This window comes from Hetaerina americana, unplaced genomic scaffold, assembly GCF_022747635.1.
Source record: "Hetaerina americana unplaced genomic scaffold, ioHetAmer1.1.p SCAF_7, whole genome shotgun sequence".
NCBI lineage: Eukaryota > Metazoa > Arthropoda > Insecta > Odonata > Calopterygidae > Hetaerina > Hetaerina americana.
The window spans coordinates 53,099,292-53,124,042 of NW_027287316.1; the positions used below are offsets into that span (position 1 = coordinate 53,099,292).

Genomic DNA, 24,751 nt, shown 5'->3' on the forward strand with positions numbered 1-24,751 from the left:
TTTTTACGCCCTTACTACCTTAGCCATCTTCAACCAAAACACTTCTCAGAGGTGTTAACCGTTCTTTCTGGCCACGCTTATGCTCTCAAATACCAATTACGATAATATAACACCACCTGGTCGGAAAAGGTACTTCCTTTGGAGGAATATTCCTACTAATTGATAAAATACACAGAAACTTAAGAACTTTTTAACTGGAGTGCTGAATATAGCCAAAAGCAGTTAATGGTATTACACCCAAATATTAAACATCAGATACAAAAGGTCACCGATGAAATTTGATATCAATGACACAGCCCCATCTGTCGTGAAGACCAAGGAGTGAGTGAGAGTGGAGGGAGTGAAGATGCCTGGTAGAAGCGGAGGGAGGATGGGGAGGTTTTTATTGGTGTTAATGCGTAAAATGGGAAAATATTAGATAAGGGTTGGAAAGGGAGAAACAGAATTAACATTTTGAGCAGAATGGGGTGGAAGACGTAAGAGTTAAAGTACCAAATAGAATATGACAAAGGCATTTGTGGATGAGGGCGTTTCACCGGTGCTAAATTTTTCAGAAGACCACGAAGTACAATACTTTTCAGTATTCGTTAGTAAGGTCCATAAACATCGGCGAGCTGTCTATAACCATTGTTCACAGAGTAAATAGCGTGTACTTTATTAATGAACAGAGAAGGTTTCTCTGCAGCTTAGATGGGTGAACGCCGGTGTTTTCAAAATATAAAAATTTTCGACTGGAACCATAATGGAATAAAAAAATTTTCGACTGGAATCATAGGAAATGCAATATTTCCAATGAACTATGAAAGTCTGTGAAAACACCTGAGGTAGGAAACCCCGGAGGATGACGCTTTGTCATCTTGGTTCATATTATTTATTAGAATATGCTGACATTTCTACCGCACGTAACACGTGCAAAATGCTTATTGGGGTAATTACGAAATAAAAAGAGAAAATTGACGCCGAGCTCAGGAGTACGTCTGCGACTCCACGATGTCTTACACGATTTCCACTTGAATATACTTTGGAGATTTTACTTTTTTAACCATAAAAGCAACTACCAAGGGCAGACAGAATTTTCAGATGCCACTGTGATAATACACCTCGCTAATGGTGACTTTCGACTGAAACTTTCCCCGTTGGTTCATTCCTGGACCGTTCCGGCTGCGAAAGTCAGGTGGCGTCCGCGTGAAACACACCGGGCTCTTCCGAATTATTACCTGCAAGCCCCGATTCGACCCTCACAGGCCGCCACCACCCCTTGCACCCCGGCAGGGAATTACCAACCCAACCATCACGGGTACCCACGGTGGAATGGTAGGCAGAGAACGAAACGTCCAGGCCGTGGATGTACAGCCACGTGGCGGAAAAAGGAATGGAAAACGGAAATGCCAGAGGCTGAAGCAGCATTCCAGGCGGAATCCTACGAGTCAAACGTGAGCGGGGCAGGTCTCGTACCCTCACCGTTGGTTAATCAAGGGAAGGAGAATTGGAGAGGCGATGGGAAGGGTGCAGGAGGGGAAACAGACGCTATGAGGCACATCGTGGAAGGGGAGGTGACGTCGGAGGCGGGGGCGGGAGGGGAATGGGGGAGAGGAAGGAGCGGCGAGGACAGAGCCGTTTCCCGCTAAGCTACTCGGCTGTAACCCGCCGACACCATTGAATCATCCCACTCCCGCCACCCGCGTACTTCTGGCCGTGGCTCTTCCGGCCAGAGAGAAACCACGTGACTTCCGTATAAAATTTGAATCATGCCCGGATGACTAAGATAGAGTGAGCAACGTGGGGCCATACACTGTTCTCAATCTTACGTGGAATGCCCATTTACAAAAATTCAACGGTTCCGTCAACGAAAAAAGCCATTAAATTACTGAATGAATAACAAGTACTACATCCAGGAAACAAATCTGAACGAAGAGAAGAAAATAAGTGATCTTAGGAAGTGACTTATGATAATGCGCGAAAAACAGAAAACTGGCTACAAACCAGGTATTAGAATTCGGGAAACAATGGCATTCCTAAGATGTTCCGGGAGTTGGTGCATCGATTAACAGCCTGCAAACCAGGGCCTTGGCATACTGATCCTTCGACCCATAACGAGAATAAAGTCAAGGTTCGCAAGCCATGATCAGGTTGTAACCATAGAGCCACAAAATATAACAATGCCTTGACCTACAGGGACCTATTGAGATACACTTGTCTGTACGTCGGATTCGGGCAAATCACACCATCTGGGTTGTACACTCGTACACCCAAAAACTAACATTTCACACAGCGAGACAGACACTGACATAGAAACTTGGCAAGTATCTGGAGCAGCTAATTAAGCAGTCTCTAAGAAATCACCAATTACCCGTTGACTAGACATTAAAATAACTATATTTAAAAGACGATGACAATGACAACAACTAGCTCCGTCGTATAACGTTCGGTGAAATCATGAAAATAAAATTTGAAATAAACAGTGGAGCCTACATACATGTTTTTCACCAGAACAATTATTATTAGCAGTAGTCCACCGGGTACTTACATGACACAAAATATCCTTAACCTATATCAAAAAAGTATACCAGAAATATACATATATATATATATACACACCAGAAGCCTTCGAAACTTGGTGCTGGAGGAGGATGCTTAAGATCAAATGGACGTATTAAATAAGAAGTAAAGGTATACAGAAGAATAGACGAAGAGCGGACCTTATGGAACACCATAGAGAAAAGAAGACAGATGGATTGACTACTGCCCGAGGCTCAATGGATTCGTGAAGAATATAGTAGAAGGAAAAATAGAGGGAAAAGTCCCAAGAGGAAGGCCAGGAGATAGATAAAGAAGAAAGAAGAATCAGATAGGGTAGGACGGAGGGCTGCAGTCAACCAATCTTGGGATTGAACGGCCAATGATAATAATAGCATACATAATAACTCTTCTTAAGCTTCGCCAGCATATTTTCTACCTTCCTTAATATCATCCAACATGTGATAAGGGAGGCGATTCCCAGCTATCGATCAACCTAAGGAAGCAACTTGTAAACTAAGGAGGTTCTTTTGTAATCATGATTTAATCTAACCCTTTATTCTATTGTAACCCTCGCTAGCTTCTCGTCTTGCAGGCGTACAACAATGTATTAAGTCATTACTGCAATACGCGCTGAATGCTAATCAAATTGATTTCCATAAATTGAATAATTGAATTCTCCATCAGTGAATATTATTTACTGTTGTATCGTTTGCCTGTTGAAAGGCCCCTGCCACATACCTCAGGGTTGGCCTACCGGGTACCACAAAAGCTGTAGAAAAACGAGGTTTTACATAAATTTGTTTCTAGTTTGTTTTCAAGGCAATGTCAGAGCGAACTTTTACGGTTAGGCAAAGATACCTCAATTTCGTCGCATATAGAAGGCAAATTATAGACAAGAACAATCCGATTTAAATGAAACCACCTTTGGAGTGAGCATGGCTGTTAAGGTTGGTTGACAACTCGACGAAGGAACTTCGTGGTTTCCTCGTTACATTCTACTTCATTTGGATATAGAAACGAAAATCTGGACTGGTTCCTTCAAAATTAGATTTGACTTAATAATGTCAAACGGAGTCGCTCCAATTTTGATTTGCCACGAAAATCCAGGGAAGGCAAGTTGATGAGACCTTTTTAGCAAGAAGAGCCTTTTAAAGAAGGAGAAATGGCAAACAAGAACCGAATACAATGACTTAGAACTGAGGCAGCCCAATAAATTCAAATACAGCATACAGAAAGGAAGGATAATCGAACAGGTTATTTTTCTCTAACTTTCGCACACAGCAATTTACCTTTGACATACTCCAATACACTGTAGATACATGCATATCTTTAAATAAGCATTCTTCTTTAGAAGGCACAAAATTCGCTTGGACATTTTAAAACATGCTTGAAATAAATTTACGGACACAGCAGGCAAACGCAAAGGGATTTAAAAAAATATTAACCCCATAAAAACTAGTTGATTTTAGGGGCACCAGATCTTCCTCGGGAACCATAACCGGCGCAGGGAAAGAAACTGCCCCCCTTACCTGATATGTGAATTTCACAAGCCGTCGTGCTTATTACTGGGTGAGCTCTACCGACCATCTAACCGACCTTCGGGTTGATTACCGTGTTTATGGTTTTTTTATTGTTACATTAAAATCAAGTTATTAAAATAAGTCATATTGGGTAGTTTAACTGCTTGGAAAACAACCGAATGCCATTCAGTTAACCCGCTACCCATGTTCCATTGTTTCACTGAATTTTCCAGATTCGGAACCCAACAGAGTAGCCCCACAGAAAATCTACATTAACACAACTATCTATGATACGCGTATAAAACTCACCAAATCAAAGTTTTTGAGGATCATATGATTAAATTCACTTTTCAATTTTTTTCAAAATGTTTTTCTTGCAGTTTTACCGAATTAATAGGACTCATTCATTATGCTCCAAGTTGTCAAAAACGTGCAATGCGGAAAATTTGGTGACTACCCAAAGCTCAACTAATTACAAGGGATGCAAACGGAGGTTCGGAAAATTAGGTAAATCTACCAGCACGGCTAGAACCTACTTTTCTGAATCAAAAAATGGCGACTATTTTTTCCAGGGAAAACTAATTACTAGCAAAAAATAACAAGGGTCCAGCAAATTTTGCAAAATAATCAAAACCTATTCTACCACTTCGCTGAACAAATTTTCCATTTTTTCCAAGTTGGTAACCTCAAGAACAACTGTTCGCATTTCAACTGAACGGAACGAGATGGGTTTACTGGTTGGTTGAGCCCTTCCATATTGCTCTAATACCTTCCTCGAAGGAAATTAAAGTTGATAACAAAAAGGGAGGTGAATATATTGCAGTTTTAAGCAACATGGCCGGATTATCAAATATCATATAAAAACTGGTGGGAAAAAAATCAACTTACTAATATTAAACCAAAATTAAAACAGTAAACCTTCATAATCTTATTACTACGTACGTAATTTGAGTTCCTGAATTTACTCGAGTTGAATGGCAGTCCTAACCCAAAGATTTTTATTCCCAGCGATGAGCCAGATTACATATTTATATGACAATGATGACTATATATTTGCCAGACGGGCTAGGTAACTACAATTCGGTAATAATTCATGGAAGATAATACCACGCTTCCAATTGTTGGTTATCGGGGAATTTCGCAATTTCAATCATTGACATTGGGACTCATGCCTCCTTCACTTTAAGATAGTAGTTGACAAAAACGTTAACTTACATCTATCCATCTTTCCCTTGTTTACATATTCTCCTCAGTAGATTTTTCTTCGTCGCATTTCTGTTGCCACAGATAACTGTGATACGTAGATTCTTGGGTGAGCTTGTGTGTGAAAATTACAGGCACTATGGTGGGAATGAATAGGGGTAGCATGTATGTGGATTTAAAAAAAATATTGTAGCACAAGGTATTTCATGCCGTGTTTGGTGAGACCCTTAAGCATGGGGGTGTTTGATCACTAGTTGCAATAAAAACTTAACCGATTAGCTACTTCTGATAACAACTAAGCCAATTAAAGACTTCATTCGTTCATAAAAAAGTTCGTCTTATTATATACGAGAGGCCATTTCAGAAGCTGACCCTAGCCAGTTGAGCACCAGCATTCAACGGGTCACCTGACTGAATCAGATTTGCTGGGAATTTCACTCGAATATACTGCCATAAACCTTCATTAGCATAAAGTTTATAAACGTCAGCTTATAAACTTCGGCAGAGCGAGTATGCAAAAAACCACATTACAAAAAGGAGGCACATCTCCAGTGAAAAGAACCAACGTTAAAATTTTAATTGTTACCATGTAAAAATTATTAAAGTGCCTTGATTACTGAAGGGGTTTGTGATGTGATAACCTCTATACGAATCACCAAATGACAACATCCACGAATGACTTGATATGTTGAACCAAAGCATTCTGGTCGCTCTCTAAGAAATTCCTTGTAGCCTCATTTAAAAAAATATGGCATTACATTAATGTCAACGTTCAGTCTCGACCTGCAAATAGTGTTATTTCCTGACGTTTCCACCATTCCAGTCAGAATTTCAAGTGACCATTTAGTTCTATGGTCTATGATTTTTTTAATGGATTCCTGATTACAAGGGCAACTCTCTGATTACTAATGAGTATCTTGTTAATGTTATATAAACATTGTGAGAACTACCCTATACAGTTTCTTCAGCCCTAAGGTCCTTTGCCACTTTGCTTTAATAAATGCTGAATTCAGCAACTTTCTTTAGCTTCATAACGTCATCTTATGTGAACTAATTCTAATAATTTTTGCGTGTGCTGGTTTTTTTCGGCCCATCCATGCCAGGACAATCAGGAAATGAACGTTTGACTATTTTTTAGGTATTAAATCATATGTGCATGACTAATATCAAATTATGTTCATCCCTTTCCACGAGGTTTTTGGTGGATCGCGGGGTGTCAGGTGCATGAAATGGAGGGAACATACGCAGAATGGCTGGTGACCTACCCCCCCTGCCACACGTCCTTGCGACAGCTTGCGGGGTATTGCGTAGATGTAGGTGTTTACCACGAAAGTAAATGTCGGCCGGATCTACTCCCTCTTCCGTGATTATCAAGCGTTCTCCTACTAAAAGTTTTTCCCAGCCTCTAAATCTACCGTACACACGCGCTATTTTCGAAGATGATGTTTCCTTGGAGCTTCCCTTCATCACCTGCCTATCACCACAGTTCCATAGATATGTCAACAACAGTCACTGTGTCCATCCAGCTTCCTTATTCTACCCTTCTCCTTAGCCACACCACCAGCATTAATCTTCGCAATTTCCTTCCTTCCAAGGTAGGAAGCCTTTAACTATACAAATCCACTGCGCTTCGCATCAGTAGAAATTTGTGACAATGTTATGCTGGGGAAGTCAAGCCAAAAAGAACCAACAATAATAACATTATCACCAAGACATCATGGCTCATGTACCAAAATCCTGCGTCTGAAAAACCAGAACTTTACCATTAAACTATTGTCACTTCAGACGATGACGGCTCTTGGTAAAAAAAGACGAATTTTTACACCTTCTTACATGTTATGCAACCTTCCACGCATGAAACATAAAATAGCCCCGCGGAGTTAGGGAAAATTCGTCACCAAAATCCTAATCCACACAAGCGCAGCACGCACCTTACCCTGCAAATAGTTTAAAACCCAAAATTCTATAAGCGGCTAACATTTACTAACGCTTACAAAAGCGTCATGCACGAAAATGGGCGTCCACTGAGGCAAACGCGATAGTGAACAGCTTCAATTGTTAACGAACATAATTTAAAACCGTACCAGAATCCGAAAGATACCTAAAACTTCATCATTTCAACAAAAACAAACTCAACCAGTAGTTTTTTATGATAGCCGAGAGCAGAGCCATCCTCGACCTAAGCCCTATATACCGCGCGGAGGTGTGCAAGTTGCCCATCTGAGTAGTGGCCTGCTCCTTGTCAAATGATTCCTACAGCTTCCCAGTAAGAACTAATACCAGTTAATTCCGACAGAAATGTTGAAAACCACAGTGCTCCCGGTCAAAACCCGATCTTCGCGTCAGTAGCCCAGATCTAAACCCACACAACCAGACCCCTCTAAACAATCCAATATCACCGATGAGTGACGAGAGAAGCCACTAACCTCATCCTGATTTTTATACCATTAACTTTATTAATTCTTCAATTATACATTAACATATTGACATTTCGTTCAGAATTGTAATAGAAACGGGTCTAAACCATACTATTTTTCGGGCGACTCAGATGTGCATCTCATCACGATGTCTCGCTCAACAAGGGCGCTCTTTCCATTGAGCGCATATCTTGCAATTAACGGAAAACATACATTATACAGTAGAAAAAAATTCGAATTTTATCTTCCTATTTGACAAACATTACAGATATGAAGGCCATTTTTCGTGGTTTAGCGAAACAAGATATATTTAAAAAAGCCTATGGGTTCATTTACTGATCCCCTTCATTTTCCCACGAACCATAAGGGATCGGAAAAACGTTGTTCGATAGCGCAAGGGTGGGGGTAGAATGGGGAAATATTTTGGGTCAAAAGTAGCCTTGTGTAAGCATCCCCTTCCACACGCCCTAGGCTTTCACGGCACTGTCATAATAATAAATAATAACTGTAATAATTGGGCATCAAAAAATAATCGACGTGATACTATGGGACAATGCGGAACTGCGCTCAGGGTATAGCCAGTCCCGAACAAAATATATAATCGCTAAAACCGAACATTTACCCGTGACCCTTAAATAATATAATTAAGACAGTACTGGCCGGGTCATATAACCAACTCGTGTGTGGCATAGGGGGTCCAGAAATTATTTATTTTACTTTGGCTGTACGTGACGTTCTTAAGTTGCACACGGCAACCATTTTTCTTATCTTTCAGTTCTTCATGACCTGTCTTGTCATGTTGTAGGTGTGTCCGTGGTTGTGGTTCATTTTTATTTCCCTTTATTTCGTACAATAAAGAACTAATATTTGAGGTGTAATCATACTTTTTTGAATTAGGTCTTCCTCCAGTATGTTAACGAATTTGCACGTTATTTGAGTTTTTTCCCTGAATAGTTTTTCCCTCTTCTCTTCCTCTCCCATATCCTCCCTTATCACTTACCATTCCCACCTGGCGATTGCACCCCATGCCGAACACTCGGGAGTATCGCGAGTTATTTATTGAGACGTAAATGTATCCAAAAATTTTAGATTCTTGGGATCTATTGAAACAGAAAGATATGCGTCAGAGAAATGAGCCTTTGAACCTGCTATGCTGTGAGGATATTTATCGAAAATTAGCTAGGTAGAGGTCAGTAAAATCTAGCGAGATAGTTTGACTTCCCGATAATTTTATGTAAGTAAATATTATGCGTTGCGCAAATAACAAAAGTCTTAGTTTTGAATGAAATCTCTTCATGAATGGAGGTTTCCTATCCGAGTCATCGAATAGGCATCAGTTACCGCTCGCATATCGTAGTGCACAAGAAGAATTTCAATTCTTGTTATTTCCACTGCTAGGACTACATCAATCTATCTACTAATTTACAACATATTATATCCTATTTCAAACCGACATTCGGGTTGATAACAGTGGTTTTTGTTTCTCACTATCCCATACGTATGTCTGAAGTGTAAACACCCAAGGTGACTGGCAGATATTAGATACCTGCAGAGAGCAACCCTATTTCTGAAACATCAAAACTCAAACCCTAGGGTTTAAGGCATTTTTGAACTAGGCGACTCAACGAGTCAGTCATGACTTATAAAACTGTACTACGCATAGAAACCATCAATTTTTAAAATAGTACCTACATGCCACCGCAAGGGTGTGTGGCAGGGGGTGATACACTTAAGGCAAAGGCAAATTCACGCTTATTAACTTTACACTCATAATTACTTTCAAAGTGACTGACATACTTCATGCAGCACGGGGCTCACTTAGTAGAGCGCAATTGAAAAATAAGGTCATTACAACATCAAATCAAGCAATTCTAAGTCGGACAGTACGTTCTCCCTAAGGTCATAAAACATGGCTTCTACACTTATCCTTTAACTAAGATACGAAAATTCAACCCAAGAGGACCGGAAGTTATAAATGCGCTCACGGAAAGAAGTTGGGGCTTCTTACAATGTTCCGATATGAGACTACAGACCATGGGCGGGAATGAATGACAGCAAAACCCTCAGCAATGATGAACCTCGAAAAGCTTTACTTTCAACGCCTATCAACTGTGAGCCAGGCACATTGATGACCAGGTGTAAAAACAACATTATTAACAGGTGTAAAAACAACATTATGAACTGCAAGATACCCAACTATGTAATTTATATTAAAGTATCCCTCCGCTTCCACGGATTTCCCTCTCCGGGTACTGCGAGCGTTCCCGAACGCGGAGTTTGATCAAACAACGGTTACTGAAGTGAAATTGATTACAATCACGTGTTACGATGAAATATCAATGTCGAAATTGAAATGACGAGCACCCTAAGATGAGGAATAAGTTGGACATCTCGTCAGGAAAATTAAAAGAAAACTATTTGGCTTCACCGAAAAGTTAATTCGAATACAGGTTACTGTCATCTTTCAACCGCTAACTATTCCTTAATTCACTATGTCCCCGATAATCAATGAGCCAATAAAATGTGTCAATAATCTAAGATTTTCCCTCAACCACTGTAACTCAAGTTTCAGAAGAAAAAATAAATGTTTCCACAATGACATATTGCGGCAAATTACATCAAAAACTAAAGCATTGTGAACTGTTGGTGGAATCGCTTCCATTTTAGAGGTCTCCCCGAGAAGTCAAATGACTTTATCACCTATCAATTGAATTTATGGAGGAAGAACATTGAGATCGCTCGCAAGCGAGTGTGAGAATAAACAACATGAAAGCATCTGGCTGTCTGTCTTATAACTTGAGGCGCAATATATGTTTATTCACAAATACTGATATTACTATCTATAATAGATGAGAGGCCATATAGTTTATTTAAAAGTACTGCCATACACCGAAGTGGTGGCTCACAGGGTACTAAATAAACAATAAAAAACATATTGTGGTTTTAAATCAAACAAACAGGTCCACAAATCATTTCAGATTGTAAAAGAGCTCAAATTTTAGAACTGTAATGTAACTAGCTAATCAAAATTAAACGAGTTAACGTGCTCAATACACCCTTGCGATGGCTTGCAGGGTACTATGTAAATTAAAGAAAAACCATTAAATCAAAAATAAAAAATTCGTTCGTCAACGCGTTTGTTACGCATTACTTTTTCTCGGCTACATTAAATACTGTATTAACTAAAATACCCATTTACTCCTAATGGTATAAATGACCTCCGTTGAGTAAATGTGATGAAAAAGTCAGAAATGTTATCTGTCGTTGGTTAGGCCTCATTTAGAATATGCTGCAGGCATATAGGGATCCTAACGAAGTTAAATTAATTGCAGAATTGAATCACGTGCAGCGAGGAGCTACATTTATAAAACTTCGTTATGATAAACTAAGAAGCGTATCCAAAATATTAGTGCAGCTATGCGCGGATTCACTGACGGATATAAGGTCAAATTACAGATTGAAGCTCTTGAATAAATTGGAAGGTCTCCACAGCAGTGATGTTGAATATGTACTATTGCCACCATCGTACAACGGTAGGAGCGATCATGCGAATAAAATTGGAGAGACTAAGTGTAGGACAGATAGATTAAAGATGTCATTTATTCCACGAACGACAGGGGATCATAATAACATTGTTCCAACGCGGTAGGGTCATCTTCACGTAACATTATTCTAGTGTGTATTAACCCCCTGCCACACACCCAAGCAGTGGCTTGCAGGGTATATATAAATAAACAATAATAAAATACAAATAATACAATAAAAATCCTCAAATAATTATTCCATCTGTTTTCAAATTCACCACTTTTTCGGAGTATTTGTTAATGGACAACGAATTCTAATATAAGCACACTACAGGCAGCTTCGGCTACACTTAAAATCAGGAAGGCTTGACAGCAATACTAATAAATTTGTCCTTTACTAAACGCAGAGAAGGAATCTTAACATAATCGTCATATAAAAAATAACAGTTCCGGCCCGATTTTCAATTAAAAAACATTAGAATAATGAATTTGTGGGATGGCCGATTCACCCACTTAGTTTTCTGCCTTCAAGGCACACTAATAAACCAAATCAGCTGAGAACCAATGCAAAATTCCGGTAAAAGATAGAAATATACTCTACCCGATAAGTTAAATCTAATGCAAACAGATGCAATTTAAAAAGGAACAAAGCCATAGCGTGAACCCCCTGAGACCTTTCATTCATAGAAATGGCGAATTCGACAAATAGATGTAACCAAAAAGAAAATCAGCAGAAGCCTGCATAAACAACCATTAATATATTAATAATTATTATATTTATATTAAAAATAGCCCCTATTGTTCTGACAGTTACCCAAGAGCAAAAATAGGACTATTTCGGCCAGTCACATATACTTTTCCGTCTTTTCCATGATTTTTACAGGTCCCCCTGAATAGAGGCGACATCAGGATTTGGAGATTCTTCAGCGACAGACTGATTACCATCTTTCTTGAAATTTGCAAATTGTCTCTGTAGCACGTATTTTAGGCCATTATAGTCCCCCTCTTTAATCCTCAAAACTGTTCTACAAATATTTGCTGGTTATCACCAATGCATTGATTGCTATGTGGTTCATGAAGATAACACGATAGCTGTTAAAAGAATAATAACTAGGAATTTGTGGAGACTCCAAAGAGTCGGACTAAGTTTGCATTGCGTAAGACGAACTGTAATCATGAACGTGATAAGTGGCAGCTAAAAAAAGAAAATGAACATAAGCACGACCGCCTCCGTAAGAGGCAAAAACACGATTGGCATTTGAAGACGATGGCTAGAATATTGCAAAATCAATAACCTATTATACGTATCAATGGAGGGTAATACTTTGTCCTCGTGTAACACGAGTTTTATCTACCTAATTTTCCAGTTTCTCCCGGTGGGTTCCCCTAGTAACAGACAAAACTTCGGAAAGATCACGGCAATATTGCAATGACGAGCTATAACCTTTGACTTCAATATGCAGCGATATTTGGGCGATGGACTGTTAACTATATTATACTGCCAGTCAAAAAGAAACTTCAGAAGCGCATTTTACCCTCCGTGACCCATAATACTTGACGTTTGGTTCACCTACTGCGTCATTGCGTTTAGTTAAGCTAACTACAACGTTTACCGCAAAACGCCGATACACTTCTCCGACCTCCACGACACATATTCTGGTAGATTAAGAAATTTTACCACTTTACCTCAAGCAAGACATAAAAGAGAATCAGATATGAATGCCGCTTCCTTCCTCGCACCAATCGTTACAGGGAAATGAAATTTGAGAGGCTCTCCTTAGAATATTAACCTTTCAAATTCTGATACTTGCATGCTCTAGAACTTTCCCTCGCTCCTACGTTTACTGCTTACATTTTCGTAGACATCTAGAGCTCTGCACAAAATATTATGGAAACGTTTGCTTCATAATAATACTAGTACAAACTACGCCCCAAAAAATTCACGCGAGTTTTATGCAAACTCCTTACAAGGGGCGAGAGGAAATCTAACTTCTCTTACTAAACTTTTACTACCAGCTTCCGCCTATGGTCCTTAATCTGACCCGAACAAAAGATGTTGCGGAGCCCTCATACCGAGGGTAACTTCCGGTCCAAGATAGCGAGCGCATGTGGCAACGACGGCTCCGGGGGGGCGACAGCACGAAAAAGTCCGCACGCATCGGCGCCCGTCATCCGTGGAGCGGGACGCGCCGGCAAGGCGGCCGCGCCAAAACGCTTCGTGGAAAAACGACCGAGGGGGCCCCAGCGACGAGCTGGCCCACGCCGCTACGGGGGAAGCCGGGGCCGGGTGGCGCGACGCGGGAGACAAGCTAACGCCACCCCGGGGGCCGGCCCCGGCGATGGGCCCGGGCGCCGAAGAGACCTCGACAGCGTCGTTGACGGAAGAGGTAGGAGAGAGAGGAAAGGAGAGCTTGGATGGAGAGGGAAAGAGGGACGTAGCGTGCCGGAGATGGAAAGGCGCGGCACGCCGAGAAGACGGGAGAGAGAAAGAGGGAGAAAGAGAGGCACCCCGCTGACGGGCGGCCAATGGGAGTCTCCGACGCGGGCGTTTCAATCGAGCGATGTAACAGGCGTTCCGGTTGGAGGGGACGATTCGACTGGGGGGATAGGAGTGAGAGAGAGACAGAGAGGAGGGTGGGAAGGAGATGGTGGTGCAAGGTGCAAGGGCGAGAGAGAAGGGAAGCGTATCGAAGTCGAGGCGATGTATCGAGGGATCGCGAGACGGGTATCGAGAGTGGGGGTAGGAAGAGTCGGCGGCAATTGAAACGTCTTCTGCAAAAAAGTGAATTCTGCAGCGGCGCGCGCGGTCAATGGCCACGGCAGAGGGGGTGGCGCGGCCCGAAAACGACGTGCTCCTGCTTCCTGCCTGCTACTCCCCGGGCCACTTAATTTTCGCCCGATGCTAGGAGGAATGCTGGAGGGTTTGGGATGGGAAGGCGATGGGACGCGATGCTGCGGAATCGACTGCCCACATAAAATTCGATACGCCGCTTTCTTCTGACGACAAACTTCCAATTAAAATTCCGATTACAGCCGGGGCACCACTTCCTTTTTTGAAAATTGAAAAGAATGCAACGGGTGAGAGGATATCATTAGCTTCACACTGCGAATAGTAATAACTGAAGCTTAAGCGTTAAAATTTCGGATGCACATCGGATGACTAGAAAGTGCCCCCCGCTATGACCTGGTGCGTATGTTGAACTTTCCTTTTGGATGGTTTCTAACCCGAGAGTGGTTATAGCTAAATTTATCACTGGAGCCATGGTTTTATCTGTGAGAGATAAGCCAGATATAACAAAAAATAAACCAAGCGCTCTTCTTTGAGGCCGACACAAATTAAATAGCCCGTCAATAGGTTGCCCTCCAAAAGAATCAAAAACAAAAATCATTGAATCCATTCCAAATTATTTAACTTTGGAGTTAACATAACATATGTATTATTTATTACCCCCATCGTACAACGGTAGGAGAAATCATGCCAGTAAAATTAGAGAGATTAAGTATAGAACAGATAGACAAGATGTCATATTTTCCAAGAACAATAGGGGATCATAATAACATTATTCGACCACGATGTTCGGGTAAAATTATTCTGGTGTGTATTCACCCCCTGGGCGGTGGCTTGCAGGGTGCATATAAATAAATAAAAAACGTTAGTACCTTCTTAGTAACTTCACTTGACAATGTGAGGGGAAAAAATCGTGAAAACAAATGCAACTTCTTACATACATATTACCGTAATATGAATGTTTTCCTCGAAGACCTCCTTTTAAAAACGAATGAAACATTCTACACAATAGAAATACCGTTAAAAAAAAAATTTTGTACAACAAAACAAATTCGCCACTAAATTAAACTATTCCTAACCTTCATACGCAATGTAACAGAATACAATGATAAAATTACAAAAAAGCGCATTCAATGAATTTTATATAGAAAAACACCACAATAGTATTGACTGAAGTCAAAAGATTAGTCAATAAAAAAATTAAGCGGTCAAAAACAGCAGAACGCTGTTAAGGTCTCATTTAGAAAAGGCTGCTACTATATGGGATGCTCATTTAGTTGCTCATTTGATTGCCGATTGGGTTCGCGTGCAGTGTAGAGGAGCTAGATTTGTAAAATATTATTAAGATAAACTTATTAGCGTATCCAATATAATAATATAAGCTAGGCTCGGATATGCAGATTATTATTCCCTTGCGGCAGTTGGGTTAACCCGAACGATTGAACAGTACTGCAAGATTATTAGTACCCTGCAAGCCACCGCTAGGGTGTGTGGCACGGGATGAATACACGCCAGACCTATTTTGACCCGAATATTTTTTTCACCTGCTGCGGTAGGTCAATATTATTCTTATCTCTTTCCGTGAAAAAATGGCACCTTAAATCTAATTATTCTATACTTAATCTCTGTAATTTTACCAAAATTATCTCGCCTAACGTAATACAATGGGGTAATAATATATTTTCATCGTTATTGGTTAAGAGACTTCCTTCCAATGCATGCAAGAGATGTTATCTGTAATTTAAATTTCGCCCCGTGAGTGACTTACTAGAAGACTACATATCTGAAATGACATGTCTATCGAAAATTAAAAATATTAATAGGCATGGTCATTTTTTTCATTTTCCTTCACCACAGAGAATCTATGAAAATTCATCAAGAAAGAAAACTGTTACCTCAAGTTTAATTAACTTTCTCTAGTACATGCGGAACCAGCCTTCCAGAACTATTAAATTTATACTACACCCAGTGGGCCATCTCATGGGTGTGAATCAAGGGGTCACGTTAGGGCTGCGTGTAACTATGGCTAGCTGACAGCCTTCACAGATGAATGCAATATACCTCATTAGATGGTCCTCCGGTAAAAACACTGAGATGGATGAACACAATAAAAGAATACTGACATTTCCACACCTAAAATTAGTTACATTCATTGGATGGAAATAAACAGACTTGATGGAAAACCCGCAATGTACAATTGAATGGAATGATATTATACTCTACAGAACCTACTCTAGGAAGCGACAAGAGGCAAAGATAAATTATTAAAAGGTAAAAACAAAAACGTCAGAAGATCAATTCACCGGAAACCTTACACGAGGTGTTTCCATGCAATTCTGAAAAGCATTCCTCGATAATGAGCACCACAGTCTCGCGTAGAACAAGCATAATTCCACGAAAAGTGAAGAGTCAGGCGTGATGTTGTGGAATCGAGACATAATAAGAACTTCGTTGCAATTTTCTTCGTTGCAACTTTATTAAGCATAATTCCCCTAGATATGTCTGCACTGATAAACATTTCTTCAAAAGCTGTTGCCCTCTCAAGTGCCAATGTATTATTTCATCGCGACTTCCCTTTTCCACTTCTAGTTTCAAACCTTTCAAACTGTGAAATACGAATTCCAAACATGTTTCCAAGATTTTTCGTCTGGCAACCTAACGTAAGCGTACTAAACAACTTAAGAATGAGGACCCTGACAATCGCACCATGTATGCACATACTATATATAGGCGGAGCCGTGATTCCAGCATGGAAAGCATTCAAACCAATTATTTTGGGGGAAATTTTCACTGATGAAGAAGAAAAAGTATAGCACCCAATGTAATTACATAAAACGTACTCCAATTTTCCCAAAATGGCATCGATAATTTTCTGTTCATCACAAATGCTCAAAAAAAAAAATATCACCAATTCCAACATTTTTGCGAATCCTTAGAGCTATTAGAGACATTCCTGGAAAAAACACTACCGAGGGAATTGTGTTTCTGCTCAATAAGGAAGGAAATTGAATCTCACATACATCAGCTTCGTAAAAAAGTGGGGTATATTTAGGCCAGTTGAAGTATACACTCCAAAATAATTTGATTATTACACGTCAACAGCAAATGAAAAATTCAAGGAAGCGTCCTGATCATTGTTAAATATAATTACATTGGCTAGTGACACCAGTGCAGTGGTATACATTCCTTTTATTTATTTTCATATTGTATACAGAAGAAATCATAACACGGAAAAAACACAATAATAATCCCGAAAAATCACGAAGGAAAAATACCGTTTCACCGTAGTACACCTTATATGAATGATGAAAGAAATCCTGGGACAGGTAGGAGGTTACCGGTAAATAAAAACGGTGGAAAATCTCCTCTTCGAACACAAATTTGGGATTACAGAGTAGCGATAATGGTTTGCTCCTCGAATTTCACTACTACAGAGTATTCATTGATAGCCTAAATGTATGGACCAATCAATGTTTATTTCAAAATTGCGGCCTATTTTAAAAGTCACGTACTTGTACCTACTACTTTGAGACACCGAATGAGAACAGTACACCGAAACTTTTGAAAAATATGCACAGTCCATCAAATTTTGTACCTTTGTTTCTGTTATTTCAAACTGCATTAGAGTGGACGAAGTTACATGAATTTGCTTCTCTCACGCAAATTAAGTCAAAGGATTCATATGAGCTTCGGAGAAATGCGTAATTCAGAACTATCATAGAAGGCCACAATTTTCGAACGCCCACAAAAAGAGATAATAATGAGAAAATAATTTTAAGCACATAAATTCTGTTTAGCGCTGCATATGATATGAAGGTATTCGAATATCTTTGCTACTAAATCGATAAAATAAATACAACATTATAATTGAGAAAACAAGAACAATAAAACAATCGCTTAGAAAAATACTCGGGTTTCGCTTCACTACTGACGTGAAAAAGTCATTAACTATATTTAAAAATTGCTTAAATGCATGGCGATACTGATTATAATTCAGTGTCACCTACACGGCGTTCTGGGCAAAATTCCTTTCATATTATTGATTGTCAAGCGGACGGATGGTTATGCAGCATCCTTCATCCTTGTGCTTATACTCTGCCCAGCATCGAACAAGATTCCCAATAGCACATCGTCTCGGGATGAATGGCCCTGAGATAATACGATGATAAACTAAGAGGAGTTTTCTCTGACTGAGAAGAGCGCATTTAGAACGTTTTCCATATGCCCACGTCTTCGATGCCGGCAAAAACTTTCAGAAGATACACACGCCACAGAATATGCGAAAATCATCATTTTTCAAAGCCAAAATGAAAGTAGAACACAATCATAACGGACCCACTCCCATTCATAAAAATTAAACAAATGTGTTAAGGGACTGCAAGGCGAACACCAAGAGTCAAGTTGGAATGGTGGACAACCGAAACGCCTACGTGTTACAAGGCCAAACACAACTCGTCTTGCACGTGACTTTTTAAGAATGAACAGGGAATGAGAGCAAACGAGAGCCCGCTTGCATGCATGCACGGCTGCAGACGCTAAACAATTACGAGGTGGTCGTTAGAAAGAATGTGAGCCACTCAAAATGACTTTCCGCGAAGTGGCAGTGGTCCGAATGCGATAGTGCGAACAACCAGGCAATCTCAAAAGAAGACATTTTCTATGCCTACAAGGGATATTAGGCGCTACATCTGTTCCCTACGGGCTTGTACATGATCGGAAAGATAATTAATTACGGCAAAATTAGTCACCGAAAAATCAAAAACCAATTGAGGCCATTGTTAAAATTCAATACAGGCCATAAAAACACAATCATAACGGCGTACCGTAATACGCGAGCACTCGTACCAAGAGAAATATGAAGATTTCGTACAAGGCAACAAAGTATCTGCCGATGTCATATAGATTACCGCCTTTATCAACATATCTGTGAAAATTAAGCAAGATTAACAACATATAATTACGGCAATTTGGTGGTAAATCAATGAAGAAACGACATTCTACAAGAATCAATTAGTACTCTTAATTTTAACATAAAACTGACACACCCCATTGCAGGGCATAAGACATCTCCCAGAATTAACAACGTCTACTTGTACGAGTACTTCAAAGAAAACATAATTAAGTGTTAACGCGTCCAAGTAGAGTCAAACAAACTGAAAATTACTTATCAGTGAATTCTGAACGCAAAAAATCTTTTGAAGTAATAACAAAGGGCATTACACTGGAGTAGATCCTTGAAATGCTTGCGAGGTACTACACTACATGACCAGGTGGTTGCATGCTGAAAAATGTGGAAAATGATTGAGTAACTTCAGATAAAAAATGCATGAGGGTACTAACTTGAAATAAGTTACGAATACCACCAGAATAAATTCTAGTTGTTAATTACATTTCTAAAAGAAATTTTTCAGACAGAGATAATACAGATTTTTTTCAAGGGAAGGCATTAGCTATGAATTGGCAAAGGAGATAAACGTAAAAAAAAGCCGTGGATAACAGTGGCATAACGGATAATACTCTAAATCTTGCCCACTGCCTTGGACTAGTCGAATGATTTTCCACAAGAGTGCTGATTCTAAGTAAGACACCAAAACCTGTTATAAACACTTTTTAGATCGGGAAAACTCCTAAAATTAACTTCTTCCAATTCCAAAGAAACAGCGGGAGATGCCACAACAGTAACTTTTACCGGAGTGCATTTCAATGCAACAATTTCAGAGTGTAAAAATCATACGTCTTGACAGTATCCCGATCAAGGCGAATGATTTTTACAATCTGAAATTGTTGCATTCTTCCAATTCATTTTAATACCCGAGAATTTGCTCACTATTGCGTTGAAAGTTTCGACATAATAATTATAAGGAACCTATCGGTTAAGGTAGGTTTCGACATTATAATTATAAGGAACCTATCGGTTAAGGTAGGTTTTGGATGGACACAAGTTACCTCACTCTTGACTCTCCCAACAAAACGCAACACAACATCCTACTCTAAAACAAGCCCCTCTTTAACTCCATATAAATGGTTCCATTTTGCTATCCCTATCAACGAAAAAATGCTTACTCCCTTAAGCGATGCGACATCACAAAAAGTACATATTGAACAATAAAAAACTTACGTGCGATCCCTGCGCTGCCTTGTTTACAATAAGCGGATTGAAATTGCAGATATCAAGCACAAGCGGTGGACACTGATAAGAGATATATTTCATGGTTGCGAAAAAATACTACCCTATCTTACGAACTGAAGGACATGCGGAGATAGGAAGAAAGAATGCCAGAAGAACTAGCACCCCACCACTGCTTAAAAAACCCTTAATGAGAAGAACAAAGCTAACTAACACTAGAACCATTTAAAAGTTAACCAGACCTAACTCGGGAAAAGAAGCCACAAGCAATGACAATTTCCGACTATATACGAATTGAGTAGCTTCAGGCGTGATGTGGTGGAAGTCGAACATAATGAATAACTGCTTGAAGCACTTTTCCACTCGATAATTTTGTTTTACCTGATAATGATGTAATACATCGAAACCCGGGCGTAAAATAAAAATTTTATCAAGTGCAAAAGTGCTTCAATCAGTTATTCATTCCGACTATATAGATAGGCTTTCAAATATTTCATCCATGATTCTCCTTGAATTAAGTTTTATTAAGTATTACTATTATAAATTATTACTATTATTATTGTATAGCATTATTAATTGACGTAAGTTTAATTCTACACACCTAGGGGCGAAGAAGCAGCACTGGAAACAACGTTGAAAGTAAACGGCCTGAGGGTTGAAAATAAACTCGTGCATAAAAGGAAAGGTAGCAAAAAAAACTGGCGGTAGTAAGCATAAATCAAACTGCGAGGAAGAAGGCTAGAATTTGAGACGCCTATTGCAATGAATAAAGCGTCACAGACATGCAACCATGACTATAAGACATTCAGCAGCTGCCGACGGCCAAGGATGAAACCGAGAGTGCAAATTGTTAGACACTATTTTGAACATAGGGATAATGGCACCCCGAGGGAAAATTTGTATGCACGAAAAAAACCGAAATGCCAGCGAATAAAATCAATTACAAACTACTTGGACACCGACATTCAAAGGAAAGTCACAGCAGGGGAACACACACACGATTATATTTGCCAAATACATTCAAGGATGCAAGAAAAGTAAAAATATGCGTGAAACTTTGGTCTACGCACGGTCTAGACGCAATAAAAAGAATTTTTCTCGTCACATATATTGTTGGAACTAACCACAATAAATACATAATTCGTCGAAAGAAAAACAAACATAATAGGCAACTAATATGTTACCAAGCAAAGGTACATGAACACCGCGAGGATGTAAATCTTGGGATAAAATTGGTGTTTCGTGTTATCATTTTCCTATATTCAGCATCTATGGGATTAATAAAAGAAATGATCTTAGAAAACGAACATTGCACATACTATTGATTGGTCGTAAATACATCTGAGATAAATGGTAACATGCGGTTTACACTAAGTCTTTTGGAGCATTAATCATAGGCCACAATCAGATCATAACAAGAACTTCAAAAAGGTTATTCGATTGTTTTTTCCATGTGTCAGGCTAGATAATCACGCCAGATCCATCGCTGAATACTAATTACACAACAAAATAATACCTATTTACCCAACAAAAGAATAAATCTAGTTTCAGAGATACATCCCCAAAGCAGTACCGCTTGCAACCGTACATTTATTAAAAACATGTTTTGTTCCAAACGCCATTACTTTGTATTTTAGGTACAGATATGCCATTATCAGTAACCAACCACAACACTACCATTGACAGCTAACACTGTACTAACATACATACACATATAGATTGGAATTAGTAAGTAAATCTGTAATCAAAATTATAGCATGGATTATTCCTAGACAAGCATTCCTTAAACTGGTAGATTTGCGAGGACACAAAATTTTCAATTGAATAACAATTGTAATTAAAAAACTCGGGTACATGAACTATTTGGTTATTCCAGTCAGTCCAAGTTCGGAAATAACAAAATAATAATTAGGCTAAATTTCCAAGGTAAATGGCGCAACATAACAATTGGTAAATTAAGACTGCAAAGATTACAGCAAACAATTTTGGAAACTAAGCATAATTCGCGCAGCAAAATAATTATCATTCACCTAATATCTTTTCTGCAATTTCATACAAATACATGAACATATCCATTAAAGTTGGCAGAAAATACTTCCAAAATAATACAAAAATACCTTCGTATGGCAAACAGCCAACATAATATGAAAACAACAGGAGTGACAATAAATTAATCACTCAAGAGCGATCTAAATATCATCCACAGAAAATCTTTCACGATAAAGCTAAACTAACTCAAAAGAAAGAGTACAAACACAGGCACTGAATACCATTTTATATCCTTTCGTGTATTTTTCGTAACCCAAAATACAAATATAATAACTACTCGCCTTTGTCGCCGCTTAAAATGAAAACATAGCATCAACCGGCACACTAATCCACGCATGTTATAGGTTTAGCCAAATTGTTAGCAGCTCAATTGAATTTAGGCATTCTTCTCGATATCTCTAAGCATAGTATTGAACAATGGATAGGTACCAGACATCGCAATAAGCAAAAGCCGAAAAATGTATAACGCCGAAATAAATTACGGATTATCAATTACAATAACAGCTATAACTATGGTGGCAACAGAACCGAAGTTTATTTATATTCGTTGGCTATCAACAATGGCAACAACATCTAACGCACAGTTCAAATTAAATAAATATCATAATAAATAACTTTTACCGGCATCCACTTACGAACAGTAGAAAGGTATAACAACTCACTAATGAGTAATAGTCAATACATTCCATATGCGATGGTTAAAATAATGAAACAAACATATAAAAAAGATAACACAATCCATCCGAGAATTCTGCAAAGTCGACTGCACTTGAAAAAGCCCATCAACCCGAACTGCCGGTGACCTTCAACACAAAACTTGGTAGCCATGTTGGATTTTCAGAATAAGAGTCAAGCGCACGAGGGAAGTACGATTATTTCACTTGATACAAACTAGAACAGTGAATCGACAGTAATCAAAACAACAGCTTCACTGCACTTATAATGTACGAAGAGCATTAATACATACCGTTCAGTTTGTCAATCGCTCTGTCCGCCATAGATTGATCGGGGCAATCCACGAAAGCATATCCGCCACGCTTAACGAGGATAGTAGCACATGTAACGCTGTGATCTAAAAGAAGTTGTCGTAAAGTTCCTTCGGTGACGTCTGCTGGTAAATTTCCAACGTAAAGCTTACTCATAATGAGTTCTAGTAAATTCACAGGCTAAAAACACTGTACTTTAATTGTTAAAATATTAGCACCTTGCACAGTCTATTTAGAACGTCCTCGGACAGAATACACAGACACAAACGTTGAGCCTCGCGCGCCACCGCTCTTCTCTCCCTCACCGAAGCCGGGAAGCATGAAAAATACTCGTTCGCGCTGATTGGCGCAACTGAAGGGCACGTGGTTTCAATCATTCCCGCCTCTCTATTTGATTGGACGAAATGATCATTAGTCCTGCCATATGGGAAAATACGCAAAACAACGTAACTTGGTTTTGCATTATCTGATTGTTTAGTGAAAGTATTCTTATCGCAATAGATATGGCATTTTCATGAGTTTTTAATTTTTATTTTGAAACTTATCAAATGTGGTTACTTTTTCGGGTTTAGAACTTCTCTGTATTTAATAAAGCAAAATTATACACGCAATAATAATTAAATTCCGAGGTTTTTCAAGCCCTTCGATACTGCTATATTAAAATTTCAACAATTTATATCAGCCTTAATAGAAACAAATGAGATTTGCAAGGCTTTTCAAGACGCTTTTGAAATATTAAATTCTTTTTGATGAAATTATTATGATATGCTGGTAATAAGTCCCTTAGTACCATTTCCAAGAGGAGAACTATACCTATAATATTATAAATTGTTTATATCGTGACGGACCACCATGCTCTTTTTATATGCTAAATAATGAAAGGTATCGGTATTCTTAAAATATTGTCCATAGATTTCCTCCAAAAGACTTTATAGTCAATCCAGCTAATATTTTCAACAATTTCACTGATGCCGCGTCATTTATAAGCATTTTTAAACTTTAGTCATACGATTTTTCGATGAAGCATGATCCTCTAGTTAACCTCGTTAACATTTTCACGGCGTCACATTGCAATCATCTAAATATGAAAATAATATTTCTATCGTTGACTTAAAGGATAAAAATCAGAGACTTTAGCCATGAAAGAAAATCAACTCCACCGATTAATAACTAATACTCATTCAATTAGTTTTTCCCCCGATTGAACAAATGGAAATCTATTATTATCGCATTAACGCTAAAATCTTGACGCATGAAATTTACTGTTTACGTAGTAATTTGAGTAAATAAAAAATCAAAATTCTAAAAATGTTGATAAACATGATTTTATGTAGATAGTGTATTAAATCTTCACTAGCTACTTTCAATCTCCGCGGGCATAAGTTTTATTACCTTTTCGGGGGGCGTGGTAGTCCAGTGGGTACAGAAGTGAACAACTAACCGAAGGTCATAGGTTCGATTCTGCGTGATTCCTCTGGGCACTTTCGGCTTTACAAAAATTTTTATTTTTCAGGTACCAGATCTTCCCGGGAAACCAAGGGCGGCCTATAAAAGGAACTGGCCTCCCGTGCCATGATGCGTGAATTTCACTCGCCGTTAGACTTAATACGAAATGGA

The 24,751-nt window shown here is 39.0% G+C and overlaps 1 protein-coding gene across 1 annotated transcript in view; it reads right to left on the minus strand.

The window, feature by feature from the left end:
* Imp (IGF-II mRNA-binding protein) overlaps nt 1-23,296 on the minus strand; it is a 176,871-nt gene extending 153,575 nt beyond the window's left edge. Inside the window, exon 1 of the mRNA XM_071595722.1 lies at nt 23,116-23,296. Within this exon, the coding sequence (XP_071451823.1) occupies nt 23,116-23,290 (175 nt within the window). The 5' untranslated portion in view covers nt 23,291-23,296. The remainder of the gene's footprint in view (nt 1-23,115) is intronic.
* Nucleotides 23,297-24,751: the final 1,455 nt, after the last annotated feature.